This window comes from Lytechinus pictus, chromosome 3 (genome assembly GCF_037042905.1).
Source record: "Lytechinus pictus isolate F3 Inbred chromosome 3, Lp3.0, whole genome shotgun sequence".
NCBI lineage: Eukaryota > Metazoa > Echinodermata > Echinoidea > Temnopleuroida > Toxopneustidae > Lytechinus > Lytechinus pictus.
Window position 1 is genome coordinate 26232914 of NC_087247.1, and position 18690 is coordinate 26251603.

An 18690-nucleotide genomic window follows, 5' to 3' on the forward strand; every position below is an offset into this window, starting at 1 on the left:
TGATTCTTTTTATTCTGGTATCAAGTACATATAGGCTGCCAGGCTGGGGTGCTACCACCCCTATCGAGCCAGAATGTCCAGTTTTCAGGTCCGAAAATAAAAATTCTCAGCTCGCGCTTCGCGGCTTCACACTACTTTTAGGCCTACATTAAAGACCCTGACCGGTGTAAAAACAATCATATATCAAAATAAAGGTAATGATTCATACAATACAAATATACCAAAAATATTACATATATCTCCTTCTAATAGTTAAAAATATAGAATAAAAATCAAAGAAACTGCTCCTCCAAAGTACGCTTCGATTGAGCACCCCCACGTCGCCTGGAAATGATGACGTCACGTTGTGTCAGGAGGGTTGTGATTCCATAGGTTTGTGTACAAAAGCATTGGGTATTTTATTCCATTTCCATGTTATGAATCCATTATTTTTTTTCGTTTTCAGATGAAAATGGCACTCAAAATTATTCACTGTTCAAATTTTTGTAAACCTGCAACTATTCACTACCTTTTTTGTGATTTCTTTGTTTGGCTCTTATTGGGCCTAAATTGCTATGTCAGGAAAAGTTGTTATACATAATCTAAATGCAGATAGAATTGAAATCTGCGCCAAATAAGCAGGAAATAAAATATGGCAAAAACTAGTTCAAAACTGTAGATTTCATAAATTCAAGCTTATGGGTAAAAATATATGTGATATCCCTCTGTGATAGAAGTGAAGAGAATGAAATGCGTTATTTGGAAAGCAAAAAAATCACCCACTTTTTCTGTGTACAAACCTATGGAATCACGACGCTTCTTACACAACGTGACGTCACGGTCTCGAGGCAGGTGAAAAGCACAATAAAGCCTATTTTCTAAGCGGGGTTCGAAGCCCGATAATTGGAATATTCTTAAGCAAAATACTCAGCTGGGAAGCGGTGAAAATGCATAAAGCATACCTTGCTGTATTTAGTAGCTTATAAGCTTTCGATTGGTATATAATTTATCAATTTCATTTTCGGGTCCGGTCTGGATCTTTAAACTCTCAGTTGCATGGATATCATATGATATGTAAATGTGTTTTAAACCTTACCTTGCAACTCGATCCGGTCTAACGTACGTATTTTAAATACAATTTTTTTTGCTGAATTTGATTTTTTTTCTCCTTAAAAAAAAATAGTTATGTGTGCTCGAATTGAAAAAAGTTAAGAGACTCTACTTTAACTTGTCTTTCCTGTTATCAAGAACGCTTTGCCCATTTCATTTATTTTAGTGGAGGTGGATCGAACCGAACCCACACCGGTGGACCGGTCATCAGGCGCGCCGCGCCGAGCCCGACGACTAGCTAGCTAGACTCATGACTAGACTGCGCCTGCGCGCGCATCATGAATGAAGCTAAGACACCATGGCCAACCTTCTCTGGAACGTGGGGCTAAAGGCCTTCATTCTGATTCCATTTATCATCTACAGTATTTCCAAGGGATTTGTGCTACTTGGGTTATCTCTTATCTTTCGAGGAAGAAAATGGATGTTCGTGAAAAAAGAGCGAACTGGTCGACCGCCATGTATGGATAATCCGAGTTTTGGAACTCACAAAACTGTCCGAGTCAAGGTACGGTACGGAAGCGAGTAAGGGGTTCCCCCGCTTGCTCGCCGGCGCTAAACCCGGACATATATGCCATGCCCATGTTTAGCGGGGTGGATCAGGCCCTCGCCTCGGGTCAAATTGGTACTTGCTACTTAACTCACTACTTGGTATGCTGTTCCTCCGAAATACTCCAAGGCCAAGTAGAGCTTTAATAAATGGAGGTGTTATTGAGAATTAAAAAAAAATGCATATTACGGCTTGTAGGATGGGGGGTCGGGTGTCCGGACACTTTATATTTTTGAAGCCTTCTTTTTTGTCTTTGGATTACACTAAAAATATGAATTCGATAGTTGTAATCATCTCCCATTTTGTTCTTTATAATATTTCCTTACATTTTGTACTAAAAATTGATGAAACTTCGCTTGTAAATTTTTCCAAATGACTTTCTAAAATTGATCGTCCGGACACACAACATGTCCGGACACACAACAACTGGGTATACAATCCTCCTAATTTTATAAAATTTAAAAAGACTAAACTATTAAAAGAGTGACAACAAATTGAGATAAAATTTGCTAAATCTAAAACTAAAAAAGCCTGTCTAGAGAAAAACAACCGGGTAGAATTCGATCAGAAACTTCATTTTCAAAAAATGATTTTCACCCGTCTCACTCTTTTTGTATACTGGGCTGGCCATATGAACCAATAAATACTTTAGTTTGATATTTTATTGTCATGTGACATGTAGAATTATTGTTTTTCAACATTTTGTGGGTCAATCAAGAACAATGAAGAGGGTCCTTAAAATCTGTAAAAATTGAAATATACTGTAGATCTAGATTTTTTAATTAGATCTAATTCAAACAATGACCCCTCCCCCAAAAGGCCAAAAAAAAGTGACATCATCATCAACTCTTATAGGTCTATACCGGAGGTCTATATCAGTGAGTTGTGTGCTGTTTTTAGAAAAGTAGTGAAATTTAAAAAAATAACTGGTTTATAATTTAACGATTTTGATGAAATTTTCATTTCCTAAACTTGACTTTTAAGGAATTTCTGTATTGTAATTTGTATTGCAGATGTTTTCTTGGATGATCCATGTCGCCCTCGATTAGAATCATGCATACTGTACAAAGGGGCACTGGGCAGGCATCAAGTGCCACGATATACTTGTCAGTGTAGACCTAGACTATGTCTACCAGAGCCAGCTCTAGAGAGCACAATTGGATTTTAAAGGCTGCAAGTGGTTGCGAGTGGGGGGAAAACGGTAAGGGTGGGGGGGGGGGTATAAATTTTTTTTAAATTTAATTGCCCATGGGGGTGGGATGGGAGATGCTAATGCCCCTCTATCCCCCATGCCCCTCATGGTGCTGCCACTTTACTTTAGGAAGTCTAGATGACATTGTTATTCCAGTCCAGATGTAGGCTTTGTGCTTAAAAAGCCCCCCCCCCCCCAAAAAAAAAGGAATCAAAGGGGAATCCAACCGAAATAAAAACTTGTTTTTATAAGAAAAAGAAAAATCAGACAAGTTGATAGGTGAAAGTTTGAACAATATTGGACAAACGACAAGAAAGTTATGAATTTTTAAAAGTTGTAAATATTGGTAATCACTATACCCATGGAGACTTCAAATTGGCTGCATATGGGATGTCATAGTGATGTAAGGTAAGGACTACTCTTCCATGTACTCCAATACATATTATGGCTAAAATGTCATTTTCCCCAAAAGTTTTATTTCAAATTATATTTTTCTTTCATGAGGACATAAAACAATATACTACCTGGGTTATATTTAGATTACTGCCCCAGGGGAATGGGTACTTAGGAGAAAACCACAAATCTCTGATAATAAAGTACATGGCCTATGGAAAAGTTGTCCTTGCCCCTTGTCATAATTTACTTACCTAGTTGCCAATTTGAAATCTACATACTATTAGTGATCTCAATTTTAAAGCAGCTATAACTTTCTTATTGCTTGTCCGATTTCTTTCAAACTTTCACCATTCTGTTTAATTTATTTTTCTCCTTCCCTACACAACATTTTATGGCCAAGGCTGGATTCCCCTTTAATCTTATGAAAATGTTCAAAGACTTGTCCTGAAAGTAACAATACACCCTTGATACAGGAAAACAACGACAGTAAAAGAAAGAAAGAGTAAAGGAAGCTCAAGATGAAAAAATGCCCCCCCCCCCCACTACAAATATCGATGCCTTTTGATATGGTATCTATCGGTTCCAGTAGGTCAATTCCACATGTATGTAATGAACATGAAATGCCTGTGCATGAGTTTATCTTTACTTTAATGAGCACTGTGCAGTCATATTTCCCCTATGGATGCCATAATGCGGGTCGAGAACAGCCGTTTTATTAATTTTTATTTAAAAAAACCGGCTGTTTTCGACTCGTCGTAGGGGAAATTTGACTGCGCTATTACTTTTAAGTCATTGCCAATAAGTAATGTGTGACTGACAGGGGATGCGGAATGGATTGTGAGGAAGTATTAATCATAAAGATGCTTTAATATATCATTGCATTGATTTATTTTTTTAATCAGGGATTAAACCTTCATGTGGTTGTATCTGGTAATCCTCAACATCCCCTGATGCTCTTCCTTCATGGCTTCCCAGAATGCTGGTATTCCTGGAGACATCAAATCAAAGAATTCAACAAAGATTATTAGTAAGTATTTCACACAAGATGTCCAGATCATCCGTTGTGATTCTCATGCCCTCTTGTACATTCTTGCTGGCATACCCCGCGTAGTATTCTGTAGCTCTTTATGCACCACTTAGTAAAATATACATGCCAGAGTCATATTATTTCAGGGACATGCATTTTCAGTAGATTGTTATCCACACTGCTGAGTGAATTTGCGATTTCTCTTCACTGCTTGATCATTTAACATAAATATGCAAAGTTGTAGGAAATGCCCTTTTTTATGACACCTTTATTGTAACACTGCTTTAAAAAATATTCATTAATATGTTGCGTCCTCTCCCCTCTCTCACGTCTTATTTTTCAGTAAACTGAAATTATGAAAAAGATATTCCATTCTAAAAAAACTCACATGTAGGATATGGTTTGTGGGGGGGGGGGGTAAATCAAGTAGAGAGATATTAAGTATCCCTGTTGGTCGGATAATCTTTCCTATTGAAAACCCCCACCAGTCAGCCCAGTTTGACAATGGGGGCCGTCTCCCCATTGGAATCCCACTGACCCAGGTCATTCTCAACATCTGGCTTTTTTTGTGAAGTTATAAGGAAACCTCAACTTCTTAGGGATGTTTTGTTTCTTTTGTTGAAATAAGACATGCCAGGTCATTTTCAACATCGGGCATTAGAGGGAATAAAATGGATCATCTTTATTTTTCAAGAGATGTTTTTTGTCTTTTTGGTTACAATAAGGCAGTTTTTAATTGGAAATAAGAGAAATTGATTGATTTGTGTTTCATTTAATGTATTTTAGAGTGACTTTTATGCATATTAGCCATGCATATACAAACATGTTTCAATATTTTATCCACATTTTAATCTTTTCTCATGCATGTCAGACCACATCTGTTAACCCATTTCCCTGTAAACCCATTTCCCTGTAAAAATCTTATCTGAAATATGTTGATTACAGCGAAAAAGATTTTCAAATAAATGATAAGTATGTATTGCATTGTTGTCAGTTTACTTTATTTGTAAAGTGCTTCTAAAGATTGATTAACGTGATTGGAGAGTCTGGGTATGCAATGACAAGAGCGTGGAGAGAGATTTTGCAATGAAGAAAGAGAGAGATTCTTGTGGATGATTTACTATTTCCTCAATAACATCATTCTGGTCTGTTTGTATTTAATCTTTTTTTCCATTCATTCTTAGGGACTTGTATTATGGTTTATTACATGTATCACCGTTTACCACAAGATCTTTAGTGTCTGCAGAAAAATGCTAATCTGTTATAATATAAAAATAATTTACCCAAAACACAATTAATTTCCGCCCATTGTGAGTAGTTGTATGAATGTTTAATTGACTCTTGTACAATAGTGAAAAAATTGCCAAGATGGCACCCCTACGTACATGCATTTGTGTGATTGTTGTGTTTTAATCTAAAGTTATAAAGATAATCATCATCAAAACACTGCAATATCAAAGCAACATACAGTAAAGAAATATATCGGGCTTTTGAGAAAGTATAGTGGAATCATTTATCCGAGGTTGGTCTGGCAATTACTATTTTTCCCCGAGGGGTGAAGCCCCGAGGGAAATATAGTAGTTTTGCCAGTCCAACTAAGGATTGATAATTCCCACTATGCTTTCGAAGGAAACGCCTGATATATTTGTTTTATATCCTACTTTTAATAATTTAGAACCAAAATGTATGTTCTAGTCCGGTTAGGGCCTACTTGCGTTGAACGACCTACCGCCCAGTGGAACGCAAATTAGTGCCTGCGCCAATGCATCACGGGACTTGCCCGGGAGAGAAAGCTTGCTGACCGATGCGCCCGATAAACTAAATATCCAGTTTTCTGAAATAATGACGTCAGAATATTGGTATAGCGAAAAATATATCGAGGTCTGACGTCACGCAACATCATAGTTGAAATATATTTGGTCACATGATGCTATTTACACCAATCACTATACAGGATTAATATATGTAGGGTATAATACTAAATATTTTGACTCGAGACAGGATACATACATTGTACAACACACTAGACAAGACCTTTTCCACTCTTAGAAGAAGCATCACCCTAATATACAACTGTAATTAGATTCTGAGTTATCAGATATATGTCTATACAAATTAATATTTTTATGTTTGTTTTATTTTGAAGATAAAATTGTATTTTCTTGTTGTTTTTCTTTTGTTTAGCTGTGTGTCCTTTGATATGAGAGGTGTCGGCGAGTCTGATGCTCCATTGGGTGTCAAGAATTATAGCATAGATGAACTTGTCAGTAAGTCTGCTCCTTCTTTCTCTAACTCGTTGGCTGTCCTGGATGATTATGAATTTGAATGTCTAAATCACTAATGCTGTGGAGATCTTCTCATTGGCAATGTGACCGAGATTCATGATGTCACAAAAGTTTGACTCTCCCCTTTGTACACTGAAAATATACCTCAAAACATCTATTTTTGCTCATTCTTATGATATTAATACAATTCTTTGTCCATGATGTGTTTCAGAACCCCTATAACATGTCCTTCCATGGGGAAAAAAGAACACACCTTATCTGTTGATAGACTTGATGGAAATGGCAATTTTAAAGTAAAATATGTAGAATAGTACTTTAGGAGTTGTACCACTGTGACATATCACATATTGACTTCATTGCCAAAGGAAAGATGTCCATGTCATTTGTGATGTCAATATTTGAATGCTCAAACTTTTTTTTTTTTCTGTTTTCACACAAGGTAACTTGTTGCTGGAGTTTTATTTTTCCTTAGATATCAAAGTTGACTGTCACCATATCATAATAGATCTAGATTGTGGAATAATAAAATCTAAACTGAAATGCAATCACACTGAAAATCGCCAACAAAGGCAGGCTTGGAAATAAACCGACTCCTGGCTGTATTCTCATTTTAGCAATTTGGCAATTCCATAGGTTGGTGGACATGAGCTTAAAAATTCAAATTCAATATATAGCCCATCTGATCTGTACATTTTAATTGTGTTTTCCTTACTTATACCTATTGCTGGTTCTTTAATTGATGTTGAGGGCTTGAGGCAAGAAATGGAATGCATTTGTTTTACAATGTACATTTTTTAATTTACACAGCCCAAGCCAGATCTCGTACAGTTTAGCGAATACATTACCAATAGACTGACCAATAAGTAAAAGAGAGGAGAAAACTTATTCAGAATGTTACCTTTAAAAATAAATTGGTGTCTGAAATCCTGCTCATATTATTACAGAAACAGAAACATGAATCTTACACACATTATTGAGTTTTTAGATGACATTTATGTTGTTGACCATACATGGACAAAATGTAGCGTGAGTAACCGTAACGTGAGTAACCACTTTATCCGCACCCCTAGTAAAAACCATGTGTTCTTTATTTTTTGAATTATATACAAAGTTTGTCTCCCTAATATACTTCTTTGAAATGGATATAATCAACTTTCATAAAAGCCTTGTATGAGGACACTTTTCACTTACACATGTATGTCGCGTCATGTACGTCATGTACGGCCGCGTCAGACCAAAAGACGTAAAAAGATGGGAGTTGCTGCTACCCTGTTTGGCGTTCAACGATTAAAGGGATAGAGCTTCGTCGATCTGGCGCTGCACAGCGGCCGCCGGTCCCACGATCAATTGGGCAAAGCAAATTTTCGGAGTATTTCATTTCATGTCTATTTCGAACAATAAATTATGGATTTATCATTTATTATTATCATGTCGACTTTTCATTTTATGCATGTCCAAATCATGTAACATGAGTAACCGACACATTTCAAGGATTTGCCAGGAGCATAATTAAATTTCTCAAGTTTTGTTTTTATACAAAGGATAGTCAGACTGCGTACTTTGTTGTGATAAAGAGATGTTTAGTTCCTATCAATAATAATGGAGTTACAGCTCCAAGTATGAGTCAAGGTGTCTCCAAATGTAACGTGGGTAACCTTGGAATAGCCCAATTGCATGTTTTCTACGAGAATGATTCAGTACATACTTTTGTTTACATAGGATGGTGGTTTCATTGAATTCTGTTGAATTCATTTTGAGATTATTTATTACCACAGCTGGCATATATCTTTGAGTAATGGTTTACTCACATCATTATTTTTGTTGTGTGCAGGTGATGTGAGCGAATTGGTGAAAGTTCTCGGTTACACATCCTGCGTTGTCGTTGGACATGATTGGGGTGGAGCAATCGCTTGGGAGTTTGCTTCCCGCTATCCAGACCTGGTGGAGAAATTGATCAACATGAATATACCCCACCTCGAAAGGTTTAGGGAGGTTATGGAGAGTGGTACATCTCAGCTTTTCATGTCATGGTGAGTTGACCTTTTACCTGTTGTTACATTCCCGCAAGCAGGGTAGCTGTTATGTATTAAAAACTTATCAGCACTGACAAGTTTTAGTTCTCTAACAGTTGCCTTAGTACAGATATGCCACTTTTTAGACTAAAATCTGAATTCAGACCATTTTGGCATATTTTCAGATGGTTTTCAGACTTTTAAAGGTGGCATTCCTTATGCCAACATGGCCAACATGGCGAAAAAACTTACATGGGGGGCTCGGGGAGATTTTGCCCCTGAAAAGGTCACAAGCAAGAGCCCTGGTCAGATTTTGGATGATCAAAGGGGGTTGATATGCTAGACAGTGCAGAACATGCATACAGCACTGCTGCATGCAAACATGGAATGGGCTGAAAAGCACCAATGTTCCATGAGAGATTGTACATTCAAAACCACTGAAGCAAGACCAATGACATTTTTAGAGAAGTTAGAACATGAAATGAGCTTCCCTGTTCGGCACATATAATTGAGAATGATATTCAGTTTTGGAATTAATTCAGCCGTATATCAGGGGCATTTTTGGGGACATGCTGTATTAATAATAAAAACTAATTCAGAGCTAGTATTAGTAATTACCTTTCCTGTTGGTCTGTTACAAAAATGTTAACGTTTTTGTTCAACTTGCTCTCATTTCTTTATTTATGCACAAATTATGTTCATATTTAGGACATATAATCCTTGAGTATTATCACATGTGTGCCTAAGAGGATGATGGGGTCAAAGGTCATCTAGGGATCAAATGATATGAGGTCATGTCCATCCTTATTTTGAAAGTTTTGTTCAACTTCTTTAATTATTTCTTCATCAGTTTTTGGTTTGGGTAATACCATATGTGTGCCCATGAGGATGATGGGGTTAAAGGTCATCTATGGATTAAAATATCAAGTTTTTGTTTAACTTGCTCTCATTTCTTTATTTCTGCATCAATTATGTTCACACTTCGTACATGTTGATGAGGTCAAAAGGTCAAATGATGTGAGCTCATGTCCATCCTATTTCAAGTTTTTGTTCAACTTCTCTCATTTCTTTATTTCTGCATCAATAATGTTTACACTTGGTACAAATTATCTTTTGGAAATACCACATGTTCATGAGAATGATAAATGCAAAGGTCATCTAGGGGTCAAACGATCATATTGCATGTTGATAAAAAAATCGGCGAAACTCATTCGTGAACCACCTTGTTTATTTTACACCTGGGGCCTGTTTCAGACTTGCAACTGTTGTAACTTTGCCATAATGGCAACTACCATGGAAACCTTAATTGTGATTGGCTGCTGAGCCCTGTTACCACAGGTAGTTGCCAATTTTTTTCTTGCCATTATGGCAAAAGTTACAACAGTTGCAAGTCCTTTATGAAACGGGTCCCAGGTTTTGATGAAACTTTCAGCATTATCTTTGTTTGAATTTACTCTAGTTATTCAAATCAAAATTTTTTTGCTGGACTTGCCATTTGATAACTCTCTATATATGAACAAATTTTGTTGAATGTGGAGCTGATGTATTTTTCACAGCCCATATCCATTTTGCAGCAGTGTGTAATGGGCCAAATAACATAAAGTTTGTAAATTGAAGCAAGAATTCAAGAAACCTGGGGAGCGTTTCATCAACACTTTTGTTGAACAAAGTGTCAAGTCTGACAACTTTCCTTGAGAATGATTGGCTGAGAGTCACCTTTACCATGGCAACTGTTGGATAAAACATCTGACAAGTCCTTTCATGAAACGCTCCCCCGATCCTTACTGATCTATCTTTGCTGCAAGAAATGCATGCAATAGTAATCTTGATAGGTCTTTCCATTTTGCGATGATTGCAAATATGTTAAACGACCCAGATGTCTTAAATACATGTAATACCTATCATACCTTCTCATTGCAGTATGATGTGTTCATTTTCATGTCATGTTCAATTTTTTTTCATGCATTTCTGCATTTATGAGTTAATTCTTTATATGTATATTTCACTCCTTCCTTTTCTCTCAAGGTATATTATGTTCTTCCAGTTACCCCGTCTTCCTGAAATTTTGATCTCAATGGGGGACTACGCCATGATCAAAGCGGCTTGTAAGAAAGGTCCCACAACCGATGAAGATATAGAAGCCTTCAAGTACTCTATGAGCAGACCAGGTAAAAATTCATTTATCTTCATTAAACCACTGTCAACCAAATGCATGAATCAGCTGTAGGAAGTACATGAGGGCAACAGGCGATTTTGCCCTCATGACAGTCAAAATTGCCCCTAAATTTAACCCAAAATGCATGCTTTGGGGGATCTCCCACAAAAAATATTCAAGATTATTTAGAAAATCATTATTCTAATTATGGCAGAATACTGATATAATTGCTTGTTACCCCTAAAAAGTAGCCTCTAAAATGGAAGAAATTTCTCCTGAAATACCAATTGCCCCAATATGGACAAAAATATAGCCCCTGAAAATAAGAATTATTTTGTAGCCTGATTTCAATATACTGTATTTTATATTATCTATGTAAGACCATGAATGCATATTTTATTTTGACGTCTATGTTCATTACTCCTGTTTTCCTGTTTATGGTTTCTGGAAAAGAAATTTGACACAAAACCTGAAATCTGATTACATGAGTGTATGGAGCAAGATAATCACACATTTTGATGCCAGTATTCTTACTGTTAGATTAAAATGAGCCAATATTTGTAAGTGTCAAATAGTCTTTTAGGATAAAAAATACTCTTGATGTTCATACAAAAGGATCAAAGTACAAGTCCACAAAGGACAATGAAGTAAATAGAGTCTAGTAAAATCAAACAAGTAAAATATGTCTAGATAATATGCCTCTCCCAACCTTATATATGTAGGTGATTTTAAAGACTCAAAAGGAGGCATTTTATTTTCTGGTCTGTCCCATTTATGTTCTAGAAATAACTCTAAACATAGTAACATAACCTCTTTGTGTGTATTCATTAATGCTTTGAGGCCATTGTTAATGTAGTTGTCAAGTAGGTAAAGCTCAATGACTTCACTCCTTATACAGCTTATTCACTGATATGTTACATGTACATATACCTTGACATGTATCTGGGTAAAAATGAAACATTTTTTATGGTTTTGTGAACATTTTTTTGTGTGCATTGGGTTTCATGTAAATGTGCTTGAATGTAGGTTATGAATGTAGGTTAAATGTATATAAAAATGGGAAATTTGAGGTAATCCGTGCTTGTGAAGGACATGACTTTAAGCTTTTAACCCCCAAGCATGCCTGCAGGCATGCTTCGGAACCAAATACATACATACATACACCTTAAAAAATATGTATGGTTTAGTGATTTTTCCTTTTAGTATTAAAGCTAGCTGCCAATTTTTTTTCATATTTCAAAATTAATTTGGCTGTTAAACACTTAAAAACAATTGGAAGTTGATTTTATCTCTCGCTGTTTGTAAAGGTACTCATGACTTTACAAACAATTGGAATTTGAGATAACTGTAAAAGGTGTGCTTGATTTGACATGTAAGATGAAGTTCAGTAGATCTCCTTTAGTATAGGTATTCACACATTTACAAACAATGAAATTTGATCTTATCCCTGTTTGTAAAAGTATTCATGACTCAACAGGTCATTGGAACAAGATCGAGTTGATCCCTGTGTGTAACGTATGCATTACTTGACATATAATTGGACTTTGAATCACTGCAAAGGCTATTGGAATGCAGGATTTTTGAAGGGGGGTTCAGCTGAATGAAATGTTGACAAGTGACAACCCCCCCCCCCTTCAAAAAAAAAAAAATAGCTTCAACACAAATTGTAGGTCGTTTCATACCAAAAAAAATTTGAAAAAAAAAGTCAACAAAATTTTAGGGGGGGGGGGTTGAACGCCTAAAACCGTTGATCCCTGTTGTGTAAATTATGTACCTGTATGATATTGATAATACGTTTATCCAAAGTAAAGTTTTATAAAAAATCACAATTACACAATGCATTATAACTAATGAGCTGTACATCAAATGAAATAACAGATCCCTGAACATGTATTTTCTTTCACATCTCATGTGGCAAATTTATGAGGATGTGAAAGCAAACATTTTCAATAAAATTCTGAAAAAGAAAAAAGTATGGCAAGTTTCTTCATGTTAAAGAATTTTCAGGTTTATGTGAGACAAGATGATAACAAACTGAATTTCCCAGTGAATAATCAGTCCCTTAATTCAATTGAATAAAGATGAAATGGGCAGAAATCATTGATTTGTTTTAATTTTTTTATTATTAAAGATTCAAGATACAAACTGATCGATTAATCATGCTACCACCCGCCCTAAAAAAGGCAAAAAACATAAACATTCTGTTTCTGCATTTGACATCAATACTTGAAATGTAAAGGCAAAATATATATATACAAACATATGAATGGTATTGGGTAATTGGCTCGGTTTCATGACATTTGCCCCGGTGACTGTTGCGATCAAAATATGCATGTTAAAGCAAAACATAAAAATAAACCAAACATAAAATCTAATCTCCAAAGATGAAATAAGCCCTAATCCTTATCTATACATTATTCTGACCAAAAAAAGAATCCTAACTCTAACCCTATGCCCTCTAAGACATTAAGGACCAGAGCATGATGTCGCACGAGCAAAAGTTGTTTCACCATTGGCTTAACATCCTAGGCCCTTTTCATATTTCCAAAATGCAGACTTTTTATTTTCATATATTCTTTATTTTGCTATTTTCTTTTTCTTAAGGTCGGATAACTTCATTCTTGAACTATTACCGGGCAATGGTCCGGTATCCACCGAAGGACGGGAGAGATAAGATCCAATGTCCTACCCTACTTATCTGGGGAACAGGGGATACAGCCCTCCACACTGATAATTCCTACGGGACAGAGAAGTTCTGCGAAGATCTTACAGTGGAGCGTATAGAAGGAGGCGATCATTTCATCCAACAGGAACGACCTAACGAAGTTAATGAGATCATGAGGAAGTATCTTGCTGACCATTAGATTCCTCAGGTCAAGCCAAGCCTGTCTCTCTCAACTTTTTTGCATTCATTTGTTGTTAGGAAATGCATTGCCTTTCTTTGTTGAGCAATGAAACAATCATACTGAACCTAGACATTGGACAGACGTTGAATTATGTAGAATTGGAATAAGTTCTAGAACAAGATATGTATTTCATCTGATTTTTCTTAGTTTTGCTTTTGATTAGAGCTTCAGGAATCATATTATTGAATTGCACCATACCTTTTCCAAAATGAAATTTACGGATGACATATATCAATTAAAATATAATTAAGAAATAATTGAAGACAATCAACCAATCAAATTAATCAAATGGTCAGTCCACAATCACAGCAACTCAGCATCCCTAACTTTTCGAAAGACACATGCAATCTGCCAGAATAAATAAAGGTACAAGAGAAAAAAAAAGTTCTTATGGTTTAGTGATTATAATATATCATATGAACATATATAATACATAAGAAATTGATCCAATATGGCAATTTCTTTCACATGCATTTGCTAAGAACACCACAAAGAGTTTCTACACCAAACATTTGGACAGTTTGAGCTTTATTTAGCAAGCTAGAGGAAAAAGTATGATTTTGGATACTAAATTATGCATATAATTAGCATAATTAATAGCAATTTGCATGAAATAGATTAGAATTTTGTAGATTATGTCCTATACAATCTGCGTGCCAATTTTCAGCATGATCGTGTGTTCGACGCTCAAGATCTCTAGGGGGGCCTGCGTGCTCCCCCCCCCCCCGCCATATGATCTCCCGGCCATGATAGGGTTAAACATAAATTTATTGTGGCATACAAGTGCGCTAGATTTAAGCAACTCGGCACTAAACCATCAGAATATTTTCTCTCTTTCCCTGGAAAATACAATATCATAATCAAAATACATACCCGAAAAATCAGGAAAAATACACGTTATTAAGCAGCTACTAATTATCTGGCTGTAAAAATAATCACCAAGCATCCGCATACTCAGAGTTTGCCAGCAGTCGGAAAATCAAATTATGTTGGAAGTTGTCCAAAATCCCCATAAGATTAGGGGAGAGGACGACTAATTACTTGAAGCTGCTAGTTTTTTACATCAGCGGTAGCTCTGAAACTGCTGTGTAACTCTGCGTAATAAAGATTATTGTCTAATGAGAAACTCCCCAAAATGGCCAATTCCTATTGGTCAATAACCTAGAATAACATCACTTAACTATGAGAGTGGCGTGATGTAACAATATCTTCTTTAGACGTGTGTCTCAAACTATTTTCTAAAATATAAATTTCACTTAAACAGATTCTTTGCTTAGAAAATAACAGAAGGTAGACATTATTTTGCCTGTAGGTAAATCACTTTGAGTCGTGTTCACATATCAAATGAAATTAAAATTAAGGTTAATTAAGACAACCACATCTTATGGCAGTTTAGTCTTAACTAATCACTAAATATACAAATGATAAATTGCCACTACACATAGAGTGTATATTAAATTTTATTATAACTTATTTCCTAGTTCTAAATGAAAGTGATTTATTTGCTCTTTGTTCATTCACTGTTTGCTGGTAATCATCAAACATGTTTTAATCGGTTCCATGGCATTTACTCCGGTGACAATTTCTCCGCTGCAAATTCCACACATTAATGGAATAATCAACTTCGCCCTGGATTTATCACTATACCCTATCCTAAACCTAACATAACACCCTATTCCAACCCTAAACCTAACCCTGTATCTTAGACGAAATAAAGCCTGGAGCAACTGTCGCTGTAGCAACTGTCGTGTTACCGTTTTGATCATGAAAAGCTAGGCAGTAATTGGGAGCGATGTTCCCCTTGATATTACTGTATTCACTTTTAGTATAGAAAAAATAAATTTGCTACGCAAGAATTTTTCGCTGCCACGTTTCATGACTTTTATATTTGTAGTCCAGCACATCATCTGAAACAGAATTCGCATTGCCGGTATATGGTTATGTTATGCATGAGTGACAATCCCAAACCCCAATGAAACTGAATTTCAAGCTCATATTCACCAGTGTTTGCTTACTTAAAAGCACATCAGTAATCCATCTTTATTTGTCCTCTTTCATCTTTGTGTGTACTTATTTTATTTTGAAGCCCATGAAAATTTACCAATTGATAATGAATTTAATGATAATGTGAATGATACTTGTATATATATTAAATATGCTACTACTTATTGTACATATTGATTATTAGTGCTACCAGTTGTATCCCCTGTCATCCAGATACTCTTCACCAGTCAAATCTTCAGAATTTACGATGGCTTGACGTTGACCAGGCATATAAGAATGTCAAGCGGTCATGTGGGGAGCGTTTCCTATGGTAACTGTCGGATGAACCAGAACTTGATGGATGAAACATTCGATACTGGCCCAATTTCATGCATCGGGGAAGAGTCGGGTAGATAGGTTTTGGGCCAGCCGAATGGGGAAAGGGGAATAGGGCAATTCCATGCTTGAAAAATCAGCCATTTCCACAACACTTTTCAACCTGCTGTCTAAACAAATGAGGAACTTCAATTTGTTTTGTAGTAATAATAAAGTACTATTGGGTAGTCGGATAAAAATATTACAACCAACAAAAATATGTTGTCCATGGGTGAATTAGAGGTGAAAATGTTGTGTGTCGTACAACACACAACATTTTCACATTTAATTCACCTATAATCAAACACTTTTTGTTGTGGGTTTTTCACATGACTTCACCCATAATATCACTGACCAAAAAAAGTTTATTGCTCGAGCATAAATAATAGACAATAATAGACAGTTCTTGTATAGCGCATAACACATTATGAATAACCTCTCTATGCGCTTCCAAAGGTCTTTGATATCATTACCCCGGCTGTAGCTCAAGCAGCCTTCCAGCGCTCAGTGCTTTTCAAGGAATAAATTCCTGCCAGGTACCCATTCACCTCACCTGGGTTGAGTGCAGCACAATGTGGATAAATTTCTTGCTGAAGGAAACTACGCCATGGCTGGGATTTGAACCCACCAGTCTCTGTTTTAAAGCCCAGAGACTAATCCACTGGGCCACAACATGCAGTGGATACAGCTATATAAGAGACTAGAAGTTGCTGAATTGTCCCGTACAACATGTATGGAATCGCCCATTGACTCGTGGATTCCTTTCATTCGGTGTCATTAAACAGGTGAACATTCACAACACATGTCACAATTTCTTTGTCGAACTCTTTTGTAAGGAGTAGCTTTTTTGCCCAAGCGCGTATCGAGTGGTGAACAGGTCTCGTCAAGCTGCCAATAATGTTTATTCTCTTAATTTCTCTAATTTGAACACATGTTGCTGAAATCACAGTTGCGTCCACTTGTATATCTTGTGCACTTATTGAGGAATCACTTTGATGTGTTGGTGTTGCCTTATTCTGTATACTGTATTGTGTGAAATTGAGAATTGTCGATGAGATTGTCTTTTTGAGAAGCAAGTCTTGAAATATATAAACTTCCAAAATAACTATTTGACAGCTCACATCTCATATATGCTAGAGCATATTTTTGCCAGCTCTTCTTTTCTGCATCACCCAAAGTAAGATTTCATTTATTTCATGTCAGCAGTGACTTTTTTATACCCCCGCCAAATAAAGTTTGATGGGTTTGTGTGTAAATGTAGGACCCATTTCTTAATTAATATTGTGGAAATTGTGTTGCCATGATAATTGTATAATGCCAATGAGTTAAAATATTTAAAGCTGAAACTGCTACCTATTTTTCCTTCAATTCATTGTGAGACTTGCCTAATACATTGATCTTGGGGTGAAGATGTGAAAATGCATCCATATCATATATAGGCCTGTAAGAAAAAAGAGAGTTACCATGGATATGGTGTATTATGGCAAGTACAAAAAGAAAAAATAGCCTGAGGGTAACCCCCATTTTTGTCTCGCCTCCGTAGCAGAGCGAGATTATAGGCGCCGCTTTTCTGACGGCGGCGGCGGCTGTGGCGTCAACATTGAAATCTTAACCTATAAAGGTGAAGTTTTTGAAATGACATAACTTAAAAAGTATATGGACGGTATGGACCTAGTTCATGAAACTTGGACATAGGGTAGTCAAGTATTAATGAACATCCTGGCCGAGTTTCAGGTCACATGACCAATGTCAAAGATCATTTAGGGTCAATGAACTTTGGCCATGTTGGGGGGAATTTGTTGAATTTCCATCATATCTTTGAAAGTTTATGGAGCTAGTTCATAAAAATTGAACATAAGAGTAATCAAGTATCACTGAATATCCTGTGCGAGTTTCAGGTCACATAACCAAGGTCAAAGGTCATGTAAGGTCCACGAACTTTGACCATGTTGGGGTAATCAAGTATCATCGCTCATCTTTCACAAGTCCTAGGTCACTTGATCAAGGTCAAATGTCATTCAGGGTCAATGAACGTTGTATTACTATATGAATGGTGTTTTTGCGAATAATTATTTATAGTCGTTTTCAAAGTCAGCACTGCTGCTATATTGAATCGCGTAAAGCAGGCGAGACTGCCAGAGGCCCCCCACTTGTTCATATTTTCCGCCAAAATTATGATAAGTTAAAAGAAATAAGAGGGGGTACAACAAACGTTAGCACACACTTTTCATTATCCTTTGAAAAAATTTCACCCCCCTCCCCATTCGCTTCTGTATTGCAATACATCAGGGGGGGGGGGGTGTCGTTCATCACCGGGAGGGGTCACCTTTAGAGAGAAAAAGAAAGAGAGAGAGAGAGATCTTATAGTTTTCCATTTGAAGCTATGCGTTTTAGAGCTGGTTTCAGCCCAAGTGGCGAAAAGTTAAAATATAAAAGCTTATCTATCAATTCAATTCAAACTTTTTGAACAGCGTAATAACGCTTGATAATAATTTCTACACCAATGGATTTATGTCAGTACCTTGTGAATTTTCATTTCTTATTCGAGATTCAGAATAATCATGTGTCATCAAATACATGCAGTATATTTGTTGGACACATTTAATAACATGGTAATGGTTGATTTATTTAGGTAATCAAAGATGGTAATGTTTGATAGTTTACATGCATTTACACAAGATGCGGATGTGTGAGACAATATACCAAAGAATATTTGAAATCGA

The 18690-nt window shown here is 36.3% G+C and overlaps 1 protein-coding gene across 1 annotated transcript; it reads left to right on the plus strand.

Annotated features, from left to right (window-relative positions):
* Positions 1-813: 813 nt before the first annotated feature.
* Positions 814-15465, plus strand: LOC129257536 (epoxide hydrolase 3-like). Its single transcript, XM_064096715.1, has 7 exons — positions 814-976; positions 1256-1594; positions 4127-4251; positions 6436-6518; positions 8368-8566; positions 10574-10716; positions 13308-15465. The coding sequence occupies exons 2-7, from the start codon at positions 1388-1390 to the stop codon at positions 13565-13567; spliced, it is 1017 nt and encodes a 338-aa protein (XP_063952785.1). The 5' UTR covers positions 814-976; positions 1256-1387; the 3' UTR covers positions 13568-15465.
* Positions 15466-18690: the final 3225 nt, after the last annotated feature.

Coding starts and splice junctions, on each gene's coding strand:
- LOC129257536 (XM_064096715.1), top strand. CDS start 1,388: ATGGCCAACCTTCTCTGGAACGTGGGGCTAAAGGCCTTCATTCTGATT. Junction 1,595..4,126: donor ACAAAACTGTCCGAGTCAAG/GTACGGTACGGA, acceptor TTTTTTAATCAG/GGATTAAACCTTCATGTGGT. Junction 8,567..10,573: donor TCTCAGCTTTTCATGTCATG/GTGAGTTGACCT, acceptor TTTTCTCTCAAG/GTATATTATGTTCTTCCAGT.